Source organism: Parasteatoda tepidariorum, chromosome 1, assembly GCF_043381705.1.
Source record: "Parasteatoda tepidariorum isolate YZ-2023 chromosome 1, CAS_Ptep_4.0, whole genome shotgun sequence".
Taxonomy (NCBI): domain Eukaryota; kingdom Metazoa; phylum Arthropoda; class Arachnida; order Araneae; family Theridiidae; genus Parasteatoda; species Parasteatoda tepidariorum.
Genome location: NC_092204.1, coordinates 27,958,926 through 27,982,006, shown reverse-complemented (window position 1 = coordinate 27,982,006; position 23,081 = coordinate 27,958,926). Strand labels below are relative to the sequence as shown.

General features: G+C 31.3%; 1 protein-coding gene across 1 annotated transcript in view; it reads left to right on the top strand.

The window, feature by feature from the left end:
* The window catches only part of LOC107446350 (STKc_myosinIII_N_like and MYSc_Myo21 domain-containing protein ninaC), a 169,549-nt gene that overhangs the window by 23,621 nt on the left and 122,847 nt on the right, over window positions 1–23,081 (top strand). The window contains exons 2-3 of the mRNA XM_043046374.2: window positions 694–866; window positions 18,067–18,171. Coding sequence (XP_042902308.1) covers window positions 694–866; window positions 18,067–18,171 — 278 coding nt within the window. The remainder of the gene's footprint in view (window positions 1–693; window positions 867–18,066; window positions 18,172–23,081) is intronic.

Sequence of the window (23,081 nt, the reverse complement as noted above, 5' to 3'; positions counted from 1 at the left end):
GCAATTAGAAAACCGTAATAATAAACAAAAACCAATAAAAATAATATTTTATTGAACGAACCAATTGTTATAAGATCAGATATTGGTTTCTAAATTCATCAATACATTTCTTCAAATTTGCATTCCATGTCCTTTTTTTTTAGTTCGAAGGCAGGCTTAAACGGAAAACAACATTTAACAGCTAAAAACAGCGTACTTGTAGCCTTGTCTTAATTGCGTAAATCATACCAAAATAACGTAAAGGTACGCAGCATCTAAATAAACGCGAGCATGAGCAGTTTTGTTTCAATCTAGTACAGAAGTTATCGGAAAAATACGAAATCTCCCTATTAAATATTTTTATGCTTATCACATTGTCACAAATTGAATTGAGAAATTTCTGATTTCTTTTTTTCATTAATTATCAAGCGCATAATTTGAATTATCTGCTGTACGAAATTCAAACTATTGTTTAAGAAAGGAGCCGTTTGTGAGTGTTTTTTTCTTTTTATATAAATTTTATAGTAAGAGATCTTTTCTTCCTAAAAATCACAGACATCCTCGCTTTTCCATTCCGTTTCCATTAATTCCCATGTGAAACTTTTGACAAATAAATATAATTTATTCGCACCTTTTCAAAATTGGTTTTTGGCTACATTTTACTTTTTTGAGCCAAGCGAAATTTAAAATATTTTCCGTTCTTATATTTTCCAGGAAATAAAGTTGCAGTTAAAGTGGTGGACAATATCGCGGAAAATATATTGGAAATAGAATCAGAGTACAGAGTTCTAACATCGATTGGTGGAAATCCCTACATTCCTGAATTTCATGGAACATATTTACATTTGCCAAAGAACGCCAAAAGGCAGCTGTGGTTCGTCATGGAAGTGAGTAGATATTAAATAATTCTTCCGAAAGAATTCATTCATATCTCGTTCTTAAAGTCAAAGATTTCATACAATTTTACGCATCCAATATTTCATATATTGAAAAAGGGTTCCTTTAATCGAACGAATACAATTAAATAAGTTAATTTTTATCGAAACGAGACATTTCTTTTTATTTTATGACAGTTTATATTATATTTAACACTAATATGTATATTATCACAAAACCGTAGACATTTATCTTCCCATTTTCGAAACAAAAGAGCTGAAATTATTAGATCTATAAATTGGACATGAAATGAAATATTAAAAGTAAACAGATCATGTAAACAAAAATATTCTATATCATTGTTTTAATTGTATTTATTAAATCATAATTATTTCTAGCAATATTTTAGCTTTACAAGTCGCAAACTTTTCTCTCGCTAGCTCGCCATTGCCTATCAAATATTTAGGTCTGGTAAATAAATTCCGTGTTTTGAAATGTCGAGTTTTAAATTAAACAATATATGCTTAGATAATCGTGCTTCGACGAAGCAACATGTAGGTTTGGAATCAAATGACGATATTTTTCTTCTCTTAAGAAAAAAAGGCTGAATCACCCATTTTTAACATACGAAACCATTGTTTCTAGAAACATAGAAATATTAAGACAACCTTATTTTAATAGTATGTATTATTGTAGCATTGATCTTCTTCATTCTTTTCTGGTTTTGGTCACCAAAAGATTATTCATGTTGCATCTATTAACATTTGTATGATTGCGGCAAGCAAGAATTTAAATTTAGTTTGAAACTGAAATTCCATGCTTATAATTACTAAGGCAAAAGATAGATATGTTTTATTCATTAAAATCAGCCATAAATGCGTTGATCATTGATTTAACCTACTCTTTATTTATTTATTTATTTAAACTTTGGTATACGTCCTCCATTTTAATTTACTTTGTAGTTATTGGTTTTTTTTCATGTTTTGACCTTTTTTTCGGTTTTTATTCATTGTACGAGTTTTTGTTAGAAAAAAAGACTATCTTATTTTCAAATGAGTAAATCTGAAATGTTTACATAGAGGAATTTTATGTATTCTAAATATAATTCGTAAGTGGCATCGAAATATATTTTAACCAAATCGCAATGTATATAAATTGAATGAATCGAAGGTTATAAATCAAATAGTATACATAAATCAAAAGTTCCACAGGTTGATCAAAGGTTTCCTTGTTGCATGCTTTCCTAACTTCATATGAAAAAGACTATCGCCATATATACCAGGTCTGGCGTGATTTGAATCACTTGAGGTCTTAGAAAAATCATTGATTTAAATCAAATGATTTATTTATAATAAAAATCATTCCTTTATGTAATTTTTTTTTATTTAGTATAAGTTAAAAATATATTATAAAGACTTTTTAGGGCTGATACCATTGATATATTAAAGATTTTTATCAGATTAAATTTTAAATTTATTTAGATTGGATAATGATCTTGTATTTTACTTGTTTCGAAATAAATAATGGAATAAAGTAAATATCCTTCGTCATTTTTTCATTCTAAATAAAAGGATTAAAATTATATTTAGGATTTTTCCCTCCACTTCTCCAATCCCCAGTCAGTGGTCTGAGATGTTCCCCGTATAGCTTTTATTTTTATTATGCGAAGCGTATAAAAAAGAATAAGACTACACACATATTTAATAATCAAGTTCACAAGGGCCTAAAGATAGTGGTAGTTGAAATGAACAATATAGAAAATCTATAGAAACTATTCAGTTTCTACGTAGGAGAGAGAAAGAAAGTGAATAAAATTAAAGTAAGTAAAAAATGCGACAAAAAAAAAGAAGTGACTTAAAAAGGAAAATTTGCAAACGGCAAAAAAAAAAATTTTTTTTTAATCTGTAATCTATTTACTCAGTGTAGTTAGAATGTAGAATGATGTAATGAAAAATGATGAATGAGCTCGATGTTTAATTTTTTTAATTTGACTTTTGAAATTACGCATCTTAAAGTCATGAAAACGTTTCGTGCACAAGATGTTTCGTAATTAATCTCTTAATATGTATCGTAAGAATATTTTTCAAAAATAAAATAAGTTACAACTATTCAGAGTTACAAATTAATATAAAAGTGAGGAAAATACATTAGAGATATCAAAATCTAACGGATATGAACTGGTAAAGCGGATCTAAAAATAACAAAATCAGTTTAGTTACCTCGTAAAACATGAAGGGCTCGCTAATAGTCGCTTTTCTCAAGTATTCACCAGCAATCAAACAGGTTTTCATGTTTACAGTCTTACTTTCTTCAATAATCATTTTTTATATTTTAATTCCAATCCCTAACATGGATGCATATCTGACAAATCTTCTTAAAATACATTTTAAAGGCAGTCAATTTGAACAACCTTGTATTTTTAAAATTAAGTCAACATTTTAAGCTTGGTGAAGCCAATTCAAGAAGGAAAAAAAAACAATACAAAAGACTTTACAATAATTTTGCAAAAATTTCGACACTAATTTGAATTATTGAGCCGCGGTTGTAGCTCAGTGGATGCAGCACTCACCTCTGAATGAGATGCTCTCGTCTTGCACTAATCACACTGTTGCACTGTTGGCGTAAAAATTATCAAACATTTGAACTCAGATGGATAATAAGTTAAAATCGTCTTAACATCAGGTTAACCGTGGGAGGTTTTCGAAGTTTTAAGAACCATCTCTATGATAACGAAGTCTTTACCCTGTTGGAGTCAGTTTTGCCACTCCTCTAGGGAAGATACGCCCACTGAAATCTCGCCAGTAAGCCACGCCAGTATGAGCTATTAAATTTCAAAGTGGCCGGATCATTTATTGGTCGAAAATGACATAACCACGTGTGCGAAGGGAGATGATATGTATCGTGAATTTCGCTACCGATTTCGTTTTCACATGAGGTCGGGAGTTTTTTCATTCCTATAAATGTTTACTTATATCAGTATTAAGTTTTATTTCCTTGACTTTGAGTGGAAATTGTGCGAATTGTAAATAGTATTTTTATTTCCAATTGTAAAAATAAATATTAATTTAGTTCCTTTCTAGTTTAGTTTCTTTCAGTCAGCGCCTTTTTAAAATTCAGTAAATTACATTATTGTTTTCTATCAAGCAGGCATTTCTTTTATTTAAATTAAATTTTTTGAAACATCAGGTTAAAAAACACATTTGAAAATTGATGTAGATATATATCTTGAAATCGCAATAAAATCAATAATAAATTATTAGTAAAATTAAAGAAATTCTAAAATTAACCTGTTTAAAGGCAAAAATTTCAGCAATCACGTCAACGCCAACCGATACGTACCACAAACAGTGATGTCCTTTTCAACCAATAGCGTGGTCCGGCCGCTTTGAAATATAATCGCTTATAAGCCAATTTCCTCAAATCAGCATCGAGCTATTGGATCGTTTTAGCATTTTTAAATTTCCTGAGATCTATTTGTAATTTTTTTAAATAAAAGTCGCCTTATATATATTATCTTTTCAGACAATTACAAAAGTTCCACCGAGGATGTAAAACGCCTCTAAATTTTCACCCAGTTTCTCACCACGAAACGCAAGTACCGGTTAGTTCCATCAAAAAAACCTCCACAAAGATCAATTTGTCCCCGATTTGCCAGATCTTTTATACTTGTTCAATTTCATGTAAATTACGGAGATAAAACTCATGTCACTAAATGAATATCGCTATTTAACTTAATCTTATATTGTCTATAAGAAAAGAGAAATTGTTTAATTTTTTTATACAAAGTCTATTTTTTTCAAGGAAGTTTATTTGAAGAATTAAAGTATTATAATAATTGAAAAACACTCTTCAGGAGTAAGCTAATAAACGTAATGTAAAATTAATTTTTATCGCTTATCAAGTTTTTCCGCATTTTAAAGTCTATTTACTTCATGTTTGCTTGGTGCTCGGGAAATATTTACCTAAGAAAATGATTTTTTTAATCCTAAAATAAAAGCAAATTTTTAAAATGCATTTTGCTTACAAATTCGTTTTTTTTTCTCTGTAAACAAAGATTTGATGGAATAATCACCTCATTTTCTCACTGTATTTAATTTAATCGCTTGTTATCTTTCCAAAAAAAATAGAAAATTAAGAATAACTTATAATATTTTATTAATATTAATTACTCTTTTAGAATGTTCTAACCCATGTAACATGTGCAGAAGTCAAACGAATTTTTAATTAATAATTAAAACTAGTGACGTTACTTTCACAGTTGAAGTTAAATGAAACCAAAGAAAAAAAAAGAGTTTTATGTGAAGCATTAAAAAGTTGAACCCTCTACGTAACAGCAAATTTCAGTCAGGCAGGACATAATCAAGCGCGGCATAAGAAAATGCATTCTAAGAAGCATACTTTAGCTATTTGCAGTTTAAAAAATAGTGGTTGCTAAATGTTTAAAAGCAGTTAGTTTTATATTTCTGGTGTCTTGTAACAGGAGTTAAATTTGTGTAACGAGACTGACTACACTGCCCTGGAAGTGTATTATGAGATCATCATGCCCTGGATCCACATAGCGAAATTGTGCAATTTAGTCTTACACATGGAAAATGAACATGTTTGGTGATATGCTTAGCAATCCTTGCTTGACATAAAGTTGTTCAAAATGTGTAATTGAAAAAATTATTTTTCAGAATCACTGAATCGTCTTTAATATGTATAGGCGTTCTAATATATTTTTTTGCAGTCCATTAGTAATTATTTTGTAGAACATATATTTTCGAATATTTTTCTGCATAATTAACACACTTGCAATATTTTTTTGCCTCAAGCTTCTGACACAAACAACTACATTTTACTTAAAAATATAATATAAATTATTTAATCAAACTACGTCACTAATATCATAAGCAACGATTTTTTTTTCTTTTCTACTTATATTCAAAATTTGTTTCCATATCTGTATATTTTAATGTAGAACAAGAGAGAAATATTTTTTTGACTAATATATTTGTACTTATATTTTATGAAAATTAAATATAAATATTGAGTCAATCTAACATGCAAAATTTTTCATTAGATCCAACGAAAACAATGTTACACTTTAAATATTTCTTTTGAAGAATATTTGTATTATTGTCTTTAAGCAAAATTTTTAAACAAAATTGAGAAGTAGATAATAATTTTGTGCAGAGGATCGACTTGCTAATATATTATACGGTAATCATGATGAAAGCATTTGATATGTGAAAGCGCATGATTTGTACGTGATTCTAAAATACTCAAGCACTTTAACTGTCAGAAAATGTGGTGTATTATTTCCGATATAGTTTTTACATTGAATTTAATGAAACCAATCCAAAATCATGAAGACCAAGAGTTTTTTCTGTATACAAAGTTCTGTTTTTCCTACTTACAGACTCAACAGACAAGTAGTGTATGTTAAATAAATGGTAGACAAGTGATCTATGTTAATTAAATAATCCCGAGAAACGGAATCAAGTAAGATATTACCATTTAAAAAAAAACTTCATTCGCTTCAAAAATTTATAAACAGAAAATAACAGTCGACATGCCCTCAAAAAATGACTTTAAAACGGGAAAGGATCTATGCAATTTTGTAACAAACGGCTTAAAAACGCAGAGAAAAAGTTTACAGAGATCAAGTAAAGTAACTAGTTTTCTGTAACGATTAGAAGAAGAGGGACGTTTGTGTCTAATGAGCAAGAGCTCAATCAACTATAGAAGGGGTAAATTAACGGTTTGCAGCAAGTGAGAAGAGGAAGTTGGGTTCAATACCTAACATGGCTCAATACCTAACTTTAATACTATTTCATTGATTCATATTGAGTTTTCACTAATTAGGTTTATAGAAACACGCACTAAAAGCAATCAATATAAACATTAATCTAAGAAACGCGAGGTTTTATATACCTTTTAAAATCTGTATTTAGTGACGTCATCATCACCACACCTTGCAAAATTATTAACGTTAATTTCAGTTGTGAAACCCCAAAATAAATAATTCATAAGAATATGCGATGAAACTAATTTTTGATTGATTAGCGCTTCAAGCTATCCAATGGTTTGGTAAATATTATAAAATACTTATCGAATACTTTGGAAAACTCCTTCCTTCCGATTTCAAACCAAATTTGGTGCGGGAGCCGTGATGGCCCAGGGAATAAAGCATTCGCCTTCCAATGAGGTGAACCGGGTTCAAATCCCAGCGATGGTTGGTCGATACGAATTCCGCACCCAGCTTTAACCAACCGCAGTGCTGACGTAAAATATCCTCAGTGATAGGTGGATCATTGATTAAAGCCCCCTTGCCGGCAGGCTAAACACGAGAGCTTTTCCTAATTTTCCACTCCATGTAACGCAAATGCGGGTTAGTTCCATCAAAATGTCAGCCCCAAAAGCAAATTTCTCCCAATACTTGATCCAGGAGTTCAATTGTCTTCTGGAATGGGTACAAAATTACAAGGTTATGCGGAGTTGAACATTAGTCGTCGTAAACAGAAATCTTAGGTCTGCTGTCCAACAACGGTTATAAATTTTGGTGTGGACTGGTTCTGAATTGTGAATTTGTATGAAGTACAAGCACACTCTTACGCATTACATTCTGGCTTTATTTATATTATTATTCAATGTATTATTATTCAAATATATTATTATTCAATTATATTATTATTCAATGTATTTCATTTCAGTCCAATTCTTTTCAATTCTCCTATAGTGTTTATTCAGCCTTATAACAATATTATTGTTTTTCTGACTATCAGATTTGTTTCTGAAATATGTTCTATAGGCTTGAATCAAAAATATTCGAATGACCTAAATGAAAACGTGAAATAAATATGAACTCCGAATCAGAAATTCAATCTGCAGCAGTAAAAGAGTAGCTGAAATTGTTTCCAATTTCAAACGTGGCATTCAAAATTCATCGGCAAAACTTCAAATAATATCATCTATCATGAAAATGTCGAACTCCATTTTTACTTTCTCTCGAAATACCACACAAGAACTGTTTCTTGCCTTTCAATAAAACTTTGTATAGTATCCAATTCTTTGAGAGCTGCGTTTCTCTTTAACCCCTAAGCGAAGTTTTCAATTTCGAGTAAAAAATATATATATTGAAAATATATAATGCTGCGAAAAAGATAATGTAATACGCTCAAACTTGTCTTTTTTAATATATATATTGTTTTATTCCAAGAAATTCATGAATAATAATTTACATAATATATGGAATAGATAATCATGACATATACTGAAATAATACGAAATATAGTATTTCATATTTATGGTGTATTTTCTTATGGATCCTGTAAATGAAAAATATGTTTTTATACCAAGTTTTATAAACATATAAAAGTCTTTCATTTCTGCTGAAACGCTATTGTATTTTATTTTAATCGTAAATAAATTGTTACTTATCGTCACCTCAGTTCGTCATAAAATTTACTTTAAATTAGAGATTCGCATCAGAAATTAATTGGAAGATGAAAATCAATGTTTAGTTCAAAATATTTTATTTTAACTAATACATAATAAGGAACAATGAAGAAATACATATAGATATATAAGTATATTCACCATCTATCCTTAAAATTATGTAAAAATTCCTTATCCTTATCCTATAATTATGTAAAAATTCCTTAAAATTATGTATTAATTCCTTATCTTAAAATTATGTAAAAAATTGTATACTTGATATTTTTAAACTTTGCCTACTAATATTAAATAAAACTAGGAGGCTTCGCCCCCTGCTCGCTGACGCTCACCAACTCTCGGAACTGCTTTCGCTGTTTATTTCGGATTGCTTCGCAATCCGATGCTCGCTTTGTTTGATCATTGGATACGTTCTTAACGTCTAGCTTTTGTGTACTTTTTTGAACACTGAAGTTCCGAAAACTTTTCATTGTGGAAAATTCTAAACCTGTGCATTTCAATATTAATTTGAAATTGCAAACAGTTCGCATATTTTTCTTAATCGCACTATTCTAAATTTCAGTTGTTGAGAGAAGTAACTGTTGTAAGTTTTGTTTTAAAGTCTTTCCCACCAGAGGGCTAAAACCATGTGTTGTAAAACAATATGAAATGGTACTGAACGCCGGATGTAAAGCATCGGCTTCGAAGAAGATAATTTTGTGAGAATTTTTTTTGATAATTCGTTGAGAATTCACCCGATTAGACATATGATGCTCACTACGTGCTCTTGCGCGCCGAAGCCTATCAATTAAAATATATTAGCGTTTTATATAATATAGATTAGCCATATGATGCTCACTACGTGCTCTTGCGCGCTGAAGCCTATCAATTAAAAATGAAAACTGTTGCCACGGCGAGAAGAGAAATATCATCGGTTTTATTGATACATACGTATTAGCGTTTTATATAATATAGATAGATAATAACAAAATTATTAATATTTACTAAAAGTTATTTTTGTATGGAATTATCTCTGAATTAATGAATTTCTTTATTGTGTGCAAGTTTTTTTTTTCAAATCTTTTAAAAACTTCTAGAGATATGGTGAAATGCGCAAAAAGTAAAATAAGAGGTTCAAACTTTGGTCAGCTCTCCTGATCAAACTGGGGAGGAAATATTTCCCAGATTGCGGCTACTCCCTATGTTTTGGGAGTCAGAAATCAGAATCTGTCGGAAAAGAAGGTGCGTTAATTTCGTAACTTGAAATATCGCCTGCTCTAATTAATTAGAATAATTGACTTCATCCCTTCGAACCCTTAAGATTGAGTTTCAGAACTTGAAAATCCGATCATTAGATCAAAAATTATTTTAAGTGGTCCGTTTTTTATTTTGAGAGCAGTGCGAGGAATTTCCACTTTAATGTGGATATGGGTGTAACTATAATCGTGGTCGATTTATTTATAAAAAGGAAAGATTAGATCGCATTACAATTTGTTTATTTCATGAAACATAAATTTACACAACCTTTAAGTTGTTTGATAATTTTTATTTAAATGAAGCAAAAAAAGAAAGTTTATTTTTAAGCATTAAATACTAAACAGAAGTATATAGAAATATGACAAATACACTGAATTATGATAATACAGTCTCAACTCTTTAAATCCAAAGCATGAATTCAGCATTTCCTTTTAGTGTTAATAGGGGTCTCCATTGTTAGAAGAGATAATAGGAGCTAATAGCCACAGTGAGTCGGTTTTAAATATTATTCGTTCATACTATAGAAGCCTAAACTTCATAAAACCTCATGATTATGAGCATAAGATAGTATTTCCCATAAGATTATATGGAAGCATAAAACAATTATGCTTTAATGAACCTTTTTGGGGATATCTCAACTCAAGAACAAGACTACTGATACGCTACCACCTGACCTATGACCTCTGCTCTAGCTGGTTGCTTATAAACAAGATGGCGTGTTAATATCTTAGATATTGCTGGCTGAGGTTGAGCTTGATTTTTCCGCATAAACTATTCACGTTAATTTACATAAACTGTTAACTAAAGTGAGGTTAGTTAAATACAATGCCATATCACGAATCTTAAGTTAAAATTCTTTCTTATCCACGTGTTTTACTTAACATAAATTTATTATTTGTTTAAATGTTTTATAGTTACCGCAATTGGGTATAATATAAAAAAAAACACAACTACTTCCACTTAGTTGGAATAACATTTACCATGACGCAATGCTAAATTCTATGCCACTATCCACATAAATGCCACTATCCACATAAATCAATTATTAATCAAAAATCGAATATCAATTACTTTTCTTTATAATGCAATAAAATCTGGGGAGCAGCTATTTAAACGATCAAACACTTCGTTTGTTTATTTGTGGCTTGTAGTTAGGCTCGCAGAAAATGCCGTTCATGGGTTAAATTTAGTAGGAATAACGCAACCTGTGACGTAGGCTATAGTATACCCAATTGCTTTTGTTTTGTGAATCTGCCAACTTCGTTCCTGTTTTTGCGTTAAGTAAGAAGTAAACCTGATCTTTTTTCATGAAATAACATGCAATGTGTCATCTATATGTCATATTTGATGGGCTAGGCTTACTCGAAATTGAATGGAAATAAAAGTGGATAACATAAATAAATGCCACGTTTCAACAGCCAATCAGGATCCATACCCACAACTTCGTCGTTTTCAGGTTTAAAATTGGTAAAATTGATTTTCTTCTAATTTCAACTATCAATAAATAAAAAAACATTTTTTTTTCAAAGTATAAAAGCTCAAGAGTCTTAGCAGTTTTACAACACGAGAGTCATCAGTCTTTAATTCAATCGTTCCGTATGATTAATTGTTTAGCTCTCCATTCAAGTTCGTATCGATTTTTGCAATCGATTTATTTAATCGGATATTTAGATAATTTATTTAATTAAGTTAAAACAAAAATGAATAATGAAATTAAGGAATTATTGAATAAATAAAGATTTAAAAAAAGTATGGATATAACAACTCACGAATGAAAAAATATTGTTAAGAAGAAAATAAACAAAACGGAGAGGAAAATAAAAAATATTCATATCTCGTTGCTTCACATAATAAGCAATAAAATGTTCTTCTTTTTTTACCTACTTTTTAACAAAAAATATTTCTAAAATAAAATATTCTGAGGCAAAACATTATATTTATTTATGTTCTACACTTATGAATAACAATTAGTGGTAAAACTTTCATTATCGCATTTTGTATATCGATGGCTTATCTCGGAGAATAAACTTTTAAAAAAATGCTTGCAAAAAATTTTGTTCAATAAGCAAAGTATTCATGAGAACAAGTTATTTTTCCTGTCATTTTATTTCATAAAAAAACTAATTTTGAAAAAAAAATATATGAATACAGTGATTCATTTTTTTCCCTTCTTTGTTACGTTTTCTTTTTCGAGGTTTTTCTTTCAAAAAAGGATTTTTATTTTTATTTGGCAAACTTTGTATTTTATTATTACCTTTTTTTATAGTCTATCTCATGAAGCCTTTACAAAATAGAACCAGCTGTTATTAGTCTAAAGTATGATAAAAAAAATGCTTAAATCGTATAGTATCATGCAGCTTTTTTTAACATAAAAACAAATAGAAGCACAAAACGGTTTTTTTTTCACTCTTAACTTTTATATTTCTGCTTATTACTTTTTAAGTTTTTTTTTCTTTGTATCCACAAAATAGCTAAAATTAATTTGAACGTTACTTGATACAAAATTTTAAACCCATTTTTGAATACTTTTTGTTTGGAAAAAAAATTTAAATGTGAGAAGCTTTTTTACTTTGCCGTAATTTTTTAGCAAAAAGTTGAAATAACATGAAAATAAAAATCCATAATTTCTTTTTACATTAGAGAGTTATAATCTACTCTCGTTCAATCTAAACATTGCTTTTTTAGCATGTAAATAAATAAAATAAAAGCAATATACATGATAATAAAATTAAGTAACAAATAAAATTACTATAGAAAAATTACTGTACTTTTTGATGTTCTTATTTAGTTAGAAAACGCAATAAATTTTACCATGATTAAGACCATAATTTTTTTCTCGGTGATAATTTTTCATGATGATTAACAAGATTTTATTTTAAATAAGATTTAGTTATTTATCTCATTCCACTAATATAAATTATATTATTTAAGAACATTTAATCATTATTTTATTGCTCAAAAGTAATAAATGCGTGAAATTAGTTTAGTTTAATTAAATTGTATTTGCCACTTATAATGTACAAATAAAATACTGAATTTATTGATCTACTTTTTAGTATACAATTACATCAGTGATACGTGGTTTTATTATATATAATAATAAATAATTTTCAAAGTAATAATTCAAAAATAATTTTCAGCGCAGATGTATATCAAAACTTTTTGTAAAAAAATTCAAAAGATATTGATATCAATTCTTTTAAATTTAAAACAAAAAAAATACGTCCATAAAAATTGGCGATTCATCGTACTGAACAAAATTCTTCAGATTTTCGTTTCTCTCTTAAAATAATTTACCTTTTCTTACATTTTCTAAAAAGAACGAATTTCATTCTCTTAAATTCTTTATTGATTTTAATTGAAGGGATCTACTTTAAACTGCTAACAAATCATCTTAAAATCATCAAACTATTTCATGTCGAAGTTTTGAATGTACAACAAGTAAATTTATTTTTAAGTTTTTGTTGTTGTTTCTAATTCCACTTGCCACATTAGCAAGCCTGCTTGGCGAAGCCGAGCAATTTAAGGCAGAGAGTGCGTTTCCTGTTTTTCAGTGGTGCCATATATGGCCAAGAAATAGACTTCTGCCACATCACGCGTCACACTCGTTTATAAGGCGGACCCATTCATACATCCAATCATTCATCCACAGATCGTAATTTTGACCTGAATCAGAGAACGATCGATTTCCAATCCAGTACCCCCAGAGGTATTGATTTGTTATTGGAACATGGAGGACTTTTGCGGCTAGACAGATTTAACGTGCATCAGTCACCAACTACACGGGGAGTCTTCAGTCGGCGGGGTCTGGAACCCCCGAACTCTCGGACATATTTATTTTTATGATCGATGCATAGAAACGCGTCCAGTTCATATTTTTCAGACATTATGCATTTCACTTGCTGGCTTTATAACATCAGTTTTAAAAAAAACTGGGGATTAAGCCCCCTGCTTGCCGCCTTTCACCAACCCAGATTATTGCTTTACAAAATTTGTTGTTTCTTGGCAGAAAACAGTTCTTCTACTGAAGTTAAAATTATTCATTTAACATATATGTACTAAAAAGAGTTTTGTTTGCTTACGCTTGTGCCTCTACTTTCCACGTTCAAATATTATTATCTATTAGTATCATAAACATTTATATCATTATATTATAAATATTTACAATAATTAATTGTTTCTTATCAAACAAATTTGATGAGTTCACTGCCGTAATTTAATATTTCAGCTTACCAAACGAGCGGAGGAACTAAATACTATTTTTGCTTGCATCTCATTGTGCCTGAAGCTGATCATTAAATTCTAAATCATTTAACAGATCTCCTTAACTGCAATTTATAACAGTATATTGTTATTTGCCTAAGAAATTAATTGTAAAACGGTTAGTAGGATTAGAGTACCCTTCTAAATAATTTTATCTTAAAAAGTAGCCTAGAATTACATTATAATAATGATAATAATTAAAGAAGAACCTCTTAGTTTTAAACTGTTGAATTAAAAGCGTAATGCAACCAAAATAATAAGGAAATGAACGAAGAAAAACTGGATCCCACCACGTGATTTTCCGCCAATAAAAATGCACGGACAACAATGGAAAAGCACGACACCATTATTAGATTTTTATACATAGTAAGATTAATTTTATGCTGATAACAATCAAAACAATATGGAAATGAATGAGGAAAAACTGGATCTTACCACCTGATTTTTCAGTCCATAAAAATGTATTGACAACAATGGTAAACTGCAACACCATCATTACATTTTTGTAAGATATTATATCATTTCCCACGCAGGCTTTGTGCAATCAGTATTTTTAAATTTAAAAAAATAGTGCGTGGAGTCCCTCCACGCAAAAGAAGTTAAACTTCGCAACCTGCGACGTTAATTGTAGAAGAATCAGCAGTCGTAGAAGGATCACTAGTTCTACTCAACGACTCTTTTTTCTGCTCCGCTCGCCTCCGTGCTCTGTAATAACGATAATATTGTGCATTTTTCCCTCGTGGACCTCTCGAACCAGTGGAAGTGCTTGTGGTTGCCTCATCGTCTCGCCATGGAAAATGTATTTGTATTAATTATGTATGTGAATGCGTCATAATGTAATTTTAGAAGAGAAAACCTAACAATCAATTGATATTCACAAGAGACGTACCTTGACATGACCTTAAATCCGTCGCATTGTCCGTGGGATTGTTTTCACTAAATTTTTACAATTGTTATCCACTAAATTTGAAAATAAAAAATACTATTCTATTAAATTATGTGTGTATCAAAACAAACTAAAAAAATATTTACAGAAAAACAATACTCTTATGACTTTTATTATTTTAAGAACCAAAACAATATGGAAACAAAACAATATAGAACCAAAACAATATGGAAACAAAACAATATAGAACCAAAACAATATGGAAATGAATGAGGGAAAACTGAATCCTACCACGTGATTTCCCGGCCAATAAAAATGTAGCGTTAAACGTTTAACGCAACCTTGTTGGAAGTCGCATAAGAAGTATAACTTCAAAAATAAACGCAATGAATTAAAAATATACAACAGTTTGATCGAAGAGTATTCATAAAACTATAAAATTTAACCTATCACGCAATTTAGAAATTCATCTTATCATCATTCATTCATCTGCTAAATCTAAAATACCAAAGAATATTTTATACAAATAATAATTCAATTTTCATGTGATTAAACTTGTATCAGAACATTTTATTTTAATTTCACAAATGTAATATTTTTATTAGTATATATTTTTATTCACCTGAAACCAACTACAAAATGAATCGCAATTTAAAACATTTCATAAAACAGCTATTAAATTTCAGAACTTTGAGCAGATATTCTTAAAAATATCAGTCCCACACATGTTTTATCAATAATAAAGGTAGTTCTATGATTTCCACAAAAACAAAAAGAAAATTTAATAAAATATGCAATTATTTTTCAGTTTATTTTAAGAATATTTTGTCAATACGCGTTTTAAAATAAAGGAAGATTACTTGTACTTATAAAATACTTGAAAATCCTGAGAAATACAAATTGTGTGGCTAAATAAGAAGAAATAAGTGTGAAGTAATTTGTTCGTCTTAGAGATTTTTATAACAATCCAAATGGAGATCGTTACTTATATCACTTGCATTGTGGTTTTTTTAAATATATATATATATATATTCAAGATAAATGTTAAAGATGGATATCTGGCATTCTTAAATCTCGTCTTTTTTTCGTTACTTTAGATTGACATCAACTGACGACCATGCTTATAAAATAAAGATTTCGACAGAAAATAATTAGTTTCTCTACAACAATGTGTGAATGGTCACAATTTAAAACAAAAAAAATCAGAAAAAATCATGCAAAAAGAACGAAAAATTGCAATTACAAATTGGAATTTCTAAGAAAAAAACTCGCATTAACCTCATAAATGTTGTTGTTGTTGTAATTTATATACGTCACTCTAGAGCTACACAATTGGCTATTGGTGACAATCTGTGTAGCATCCCTAAGATGATCCGAAAACATGACATCAAAATTTTGATCCACTGTAAAAGGGAAACTTTATAAATGAACATGGGTTTTCAGCAATTCAAATTCCAATTCCGTATTTGCATTTTTGAGACTTATATAGCGACTCGCATTCATTTCGTACCACAAACTTAAGAGTCAATAATTCTCGAACTAGAACCGTGGTAGCTCAGAGAATAGAGCGTTCGCCTTCCAACGAAGAGAACCGGGTTCAAATCCCAGCGATGGCTGGTCGATTCAAGTTCCGCAGGCAGTTTGCAACGACCATAGTGCTGACGTAAAATATCCTCAGTGGTAGACGGATCATGGGTTAGCGTCCCCACGTCATCAGGCTGACCGTGAGTTGTTTCCGTGATTTTCCTTCCCATGTAATGTAAATGCGGGTTAGTTTCTGCAAAAAGTCCGTCACAAAGGCAAATTTCTCCCAATACTTGATTCAGGAGATCCCTCCTCTTCCGGAAATTGTTCAGAATTACAGATCTATAGAGTTGAACATTGGTAGTCGTAAACCCAAAATTGGGACATCTGTTCAATGACGGTTATAAAATTCTCGAACTAATTATTGACTGTTATTTCTTCGTTCCATTCTTCTCCCTACGAATATTTCTGGACGCCTTTATATTCTTAAGTTTCAAAGTTTTTGAGCAACCAAAAAAAAGTTTGGCAGTAAATTGAATGACTAAAACGACTACAGCGGGCTCTCAATATTTTAATGCAAAGAGATAAAATTTATCGTTGAATTTAACCTCAGTTTCAAACTCAAGTATATTTTCAGAAAATATTAAAATAGTTGCTTTTCAACCAGAATAAGTTGGCAGATTTACTTTCAATTAAATTCAAATTAAAAAAAATAACAATTTCACTAAGCGAAAGAGTTCCCTTTTTCATGGGAGAGGAAAGTTAAAGTTCGCAAAATATGTGCGCATTTCTTTTGGCGAGAATTCCACCCTGACATACCATTCCGGTTCTTTGGTTCATTACGATGCAAAGCTTTTAAATTGAGTTAAAGCTATTCCTTTATTTTGTTTATTACTTTAGTTATTTGCTTTCTACATAATGCCAAATAATATTCGCACTATCCACTTTTCCTTGATTCTCCTTTTCTCTATCGCTTCGATGTTTTTTGCCTCATTCCCCTAAAAAGTTGGAATAAACTCTACCAGTTCACTTTACTCGCAATTTGTACACACCAATTTTTGATGGGAGACCTATTCGTGTTGTTTGTTGTTGTTTCTAATATCACTTGCCACACGAGCAAGCCTGCTTGGTGAAACCGAGCAAATTTAAGGTAGAGTGTGCGTTTCTCTTTTTTCAGTGGCGCCATCTATGGCCAAGAATTCGACTTAAGCCCCACCATACGTCGCACCCGCTTATAGAGCGGACCCATTCATTAATCCACAGATAGCAATTTTGACCTGAATCACAGAACGATCGATCTCCAATCCAGTACCCCAGAGGTTTTGATTTGTTATGAGAACATGGAGGACTTTTGTGACTCGACAGATTTAACGTGCATCAGTCACTTTACTACACGGGGAATCTTCGGCCGGTTGGGTTCAAACCCACGAACTCTCGGACATGGGCCCAGCGCCCCACCGACCAGGATATCCCGCTATATTTTAACTTTGAATACTCAATTGAATTCTATTTCTCTAGACTGTAAAAAAAATCCTGAATTATTACGGTAAAAAGTATCGCCACTGAGGGTGTCAATTCTTTTTACCGTAAATTTTTACGGAACTAAAAAAACTGATATACAGTAATTTTTACAGAGTCACTGTAATTCACTGTATAAATTACGGTAAAAAATCTTACTTTGAAAATGGATTTTACAGTAAAAAACACTGACACCTTTATATTTCGCGAATTTTTTTGCTGAATATTTAATTGATATAATTATAATAAAATTGTTCTGATAAAGTGTCGTAGGACATCTACAATGAGATGTTTGTCATTGATAAGAATTTCATTTATGTTGACATTAATCTTTTTTTCTTTTTCAGTTCTGCGAGGGGGTACCTGTTTCCGAACTGTTATGTTATCTCAGAAAAGAAGAGAAGATGCTGACGGAAGAAGAAATTGCTGCCCTTCTCAAACTCTTCCTCTTGGTAAACTGTTCTTGAATTCCTTTAATTAACACGTGAAATAAACTAACTAGTTAAGGCACATGACTAACCACCTTGTGTGCTCCACCCCCTTAATTTTGATTAAACTTCACTTCTTCCTCTAACTCAACCACGTGATAACTGATTAAATCTGCTTTCACCTGAATCTTAGGCCTAACTATGGGATGTAGTTTAGTTTTTCCCGGCTCCAAAAGTTACTCTCCGAAATTAAACTCCCGCGTGTGTGGCTTGATTTAAATGTTTTCTCTCAACTACAACGAAATTACTCTCCGTCCTAATTAGCATTGTGGATTTCACATTTTGTGGGGAGAAACACCGCAAAGTATCTTCTGTCAACAGTTGGTGAATTGAAGTAAAGGAGTTTATAGGATGCCCTGCATTCCATTCCTATTTAAATTAAACTTGTTTAGTGTGTTTTCTTTTAAAAATTAAACTCGGGAGAATAGGTCATTTGTTTTTTTATTAAACAAAATCATGCATCATAATTAAGTAACTTCCGTCTAAAAATGCATGTTAATTAAAGTTTTCTTCGCAATTTCTTCGTTACCGTGAAAACCAGAATCTGGAGAAAGTTGATCTTCACCGGTGAATGCCACATAATCACTTGCGTGAATGATCAAAACATTTGTTATATTCAATTGGATATTAAATTTATTTGCTGATATTTGATATTCATGCGATATTTTAATATCCAATTAGGATAAATTAGGAAAAACATCATTGTTGGAAATACAGGATAAATGTATACAGGGAAGTGGAACTAAAAAGGAATTCAGTATAGGGAATTCCTGGTATGTTTATAACTAGGCAGTGGCACTTAACTTATTTATTTAGAGAATACCGGGAAAGCATATACCAGTCATTTGCACTTAACATTAAGGAAATTTCACTTCAGAGAATGCCGGACAATAGCAGTAACAAAAAATTAAGGCCTGATACTATTCCAAATCCTTTAAAAAGTCCTCCAAAAAGACTGAACTGGATAAATTGTCCAAAACCAGGATCAATATTAGATAATATTGAATCTAATTCAAATATATATTTACTGGTTTTTCTCCACTTATTTGAGTTTCTTTTTATATATAATTATAAAAGAATTAAAAGTGTGCATAAACTGTTTCTATCTAGTAATGAATAATATTTCTATTTTAAATAACAATAATAATGAATATTTTAATGAATTTTTTCAAGTATTAAAAGAAAGTTTCCAAAAACAGTGTAAACAATGATGTGCGCAACCAACACCTCCCAGAAAAAAGAAGACCTCAACACAGATCAATTTTATTAGTTCGACGAAACGAACATAAACTGCGCAGTGGAATAAAAATAATAAAGATTTCACGTTTGGACTACAAAGCTTCACAGTGGTGGTAAATACGAAAGATGCCATTACGTATGGACTGCTAAAAGATCAAATTTCTTGTTTATGGTAACCCGTGCGGAGGCCTTCTCTTTCGTAGGAGACATTGCGCAAACACGCTTTCTTTACGGATTATCCTAGTTGAGGTTAGCTTCGTTTGTTTCGATGAGTTGCCTAATCTTGTAGCGTATTGGTGAGCGTATTTGCTCTGAAATGGCAGGCGAGTCAACTTCTCTAATTGTGGTAATATAGGTGAACTAAGTTACCAACTTCAACATTACTTATTTCAAAAATTGTGTTTATTTTATTTATAGTTATGTTTTTAAAACGTGTTACTATTAAACTAAATCATTTAAAATCAACGGTAATTGGAATTAAAAAAATTGTGCTGAAAAGCAAAATTTATGGAGAAAAGGTGCTAATTCTTTGAGGATAAACGTAAAAAACGACAATTTTATTACTGACGCGAATGATGATTAATTTTGAACTACTAATCGAAGTAAAATAATAAGCCATAAGCTATGTACTAAAAAGCAAAATTAATGGAGAAATGGTACTAATTCGTTTAAGTGAACGTAAAAAATAGGCAAACTACTGATGACATCAATGATTCAACGATGCCAATTTTGGTAATAGGAACTAATTTTTATTTTATGTTATAACCGTCGTTGAACAGCCGACCCAATATTTGGGTTTACGACTTTTGATGTTCAACTCCAGCCGGCCAGCCGGCCGCCTGACTGCGAAGCCAATGACCGCGGGTTCGAATCCCGCTCTGGGCATGGATGTTTCTCTCTCTTGTGTTGTCCTCTGTTGTGTGTGATGAGTGAATGTGGCCCAACCTATGAACGGGTTTGTGGCAGTGTGAGGTGGGCAATGTTACTCGCCTCCGTGACTTTGGTTCACAGGTGCCCACTGGGTAACGCGAACAACTCTGGCATCTTCTAAGGCGAAACGAATAAAGTTCAGTGCCTGCAATTCGGGAAAAAAAATTTCAACTCCATAACCTTGTAGTTTTCAACCCAATCCAGAAGACAAGGGAACTCCTGGAACAAGTATTGGGAGAAATTGTGCCTTCGTGGAGGACTTTTTTGACGGAATTAAACCGCATTTGCGTTACATGGAGAGGAGGACCACGAGAACCTCATAAAGTTAGCCTGACAGCAAGGGACTCAAACCCGGGATCCATCTACCACTGAGGATATTTAACGTCAGCACTGTGGTCAGTGCAAGCCGGATGCAAATTCATATCTACCAGCCATTGGTGGGATTCGAACCCGGTTCACCTCATTGGAAGGAGAACGCTCTATCCCCTGAGCCATCATGGCTCAATAGGCACTGATTGAAATAAAACGAAAATATGTACTGAAAAGGAAAATTAGTGGAGTAAATGTATTGATTCGTTAAGGGAAACCATAAAAAGTCGCTAACCTATTATTAACACCAATGATGCTTAAGTTGCAATGATGCAACGGTAATAGGCACTACTGGCATTAGGGGAATCGGTGTATTTTAATAGGTGCTAAATAAACTCTTTATACGAGTAAATTTAGTGCCTATTGAAGCTGCACAAATATTGTTTTGTTTTTTTATGATAGACACTGGGGGAAAAATGTATGGCCTCCCTAAGATATAAGTACAAGAGAAAGTTGCTTGATTGAGGTAAATTTTAAATATTATGTGGCATAAATGATGTGTTGAATTACTAAATACATGCTTTGGTTAATTTAACAACGTAAAGCAACTGGGAAAGGCAACAAATTATATTAAATAAAAATTTATGGAATTGGTTTAGCTTTATTATTTGTGTCGATTTGTATCCCTTAATTTTGGGCATGATTTCGTAGTGTTTCCCAGTACTGATTTATTGATTCTTTTACTCCACAATGTACTAAGAACGAGTATTCAGCTAATTGTTAATTAAAGTACTAATTTACCTCATAACATATCATTTGATATTACATTGATATACAAAGCATTTAATGAATTTTCATCATCCTCATTTTAAATTACTTAACACTATATTTCGAGACAACTCATATTTATTTCGAACACAGTTTCGTCATAATAGTTTTAATTAAATACTCGAATTTCAAACTCTTTTCGCAGTTATAATTTAATTTCGATGTCGTTTAAACAGCGTTTCAAAATACCTTTAAGCGACCTCTTCATTAAAAATAAAAGACAAAATTATTGGAAAACGTTGCTCGGCCGATTACTTTATAATTGTTTTAGTAAATTGATAATGAAAACTAATCACTCTTTTGTTTGCATTATTTAGCACTTTAGCTTTTTTAGCTAATATAAAAACCAAAATTTTAATTAAAGGCACACGCTATAGATTAACATGAGTTCCTGATTACTTCCCAGGAAAATTTAACTAGTACACAGAGATAGAGAGAGAAAAATTCAATCAACTTCATTGTATGTGTTTCTAACTTATACTTTGTTCATCAGTTAATTAAATACATGGAATGGAACTCAAAATCCTTTCCTTGTATTTATACCAAACTTAAAACGGAAGGAGGTATATTCATTACAATCTAGGAAGGTATTGTAATTAAAATTCCCAAGATTAATTAAATTTTAATTTCATTCAGCGATGGAGAAGCAAGAAGCTTATTTCGAAATTCTCCTATTTAATTAGAGAATGAGTATTTTTGAAACATTGAACAATGATTCCCCCCTTCTCTATCTGGTAGGAAGGCAAATAAATTGAATCTCTGCCCACAACTTTGATTAAAAGAATGCACATCATCATAAGTATTCTCTGAACATTTATTGCAGTTCAAGGTTTTAAGGAGGAAATCAAGAAATGGAATGCAAACAGAATGTTTCAGGTCTTACATTTGTCAATGAATTCGAATATTTTTCAACTGAACACCTTTTCTTAAATGTCTTCAAAAATTAAAAATTTTGAAAATCCTTTTCTTTTTTTTTACTGCAGGCACTGAACTTTCATCTCCGAAGATGCCAGAAATGTTGCTCATTTAACGTAACCCAGTGAGTACCTGTGAACCTAAGTCACAGAGTCAAGCAGCATTACCCACGCCACACTGCCACAGATACCCATTATAGAGTGGGCCACAATCACGCATCACACAATAGAGAACAACACACAGAGAGAAACATCCATGCCCCAAGCGGGATTCGAACCCACGAATTGATAGTTAAATAACCCCTCGTAAAAAGCATTGTTGTCTGCAAGTTTCAAAAAATACCAAAGATTTTACATGCCCTGAGAAACCAATAAAATACCTGGCACTTTTGCATGCACAAGCGAATGCACAATAATGAAATCATATGATTGGACCTATGAAAAAATTGGTAAAAAAATCACCAACAACTTATCTGCATGGTGGCTGGGTGGCGCAGTTGGTTGATCCCCGGTCCAGACACCGGATTTTCGGAAAATCCTCAGCGGCCATGTCGTATGATTATGCAGCATGTAAAAGATCCCTGGAGTGCCTTATTGGCTCTTGGCATTTCCGGCAAAATTAAATTCCTAGTGCACTTTAGCATCCAAATAAGA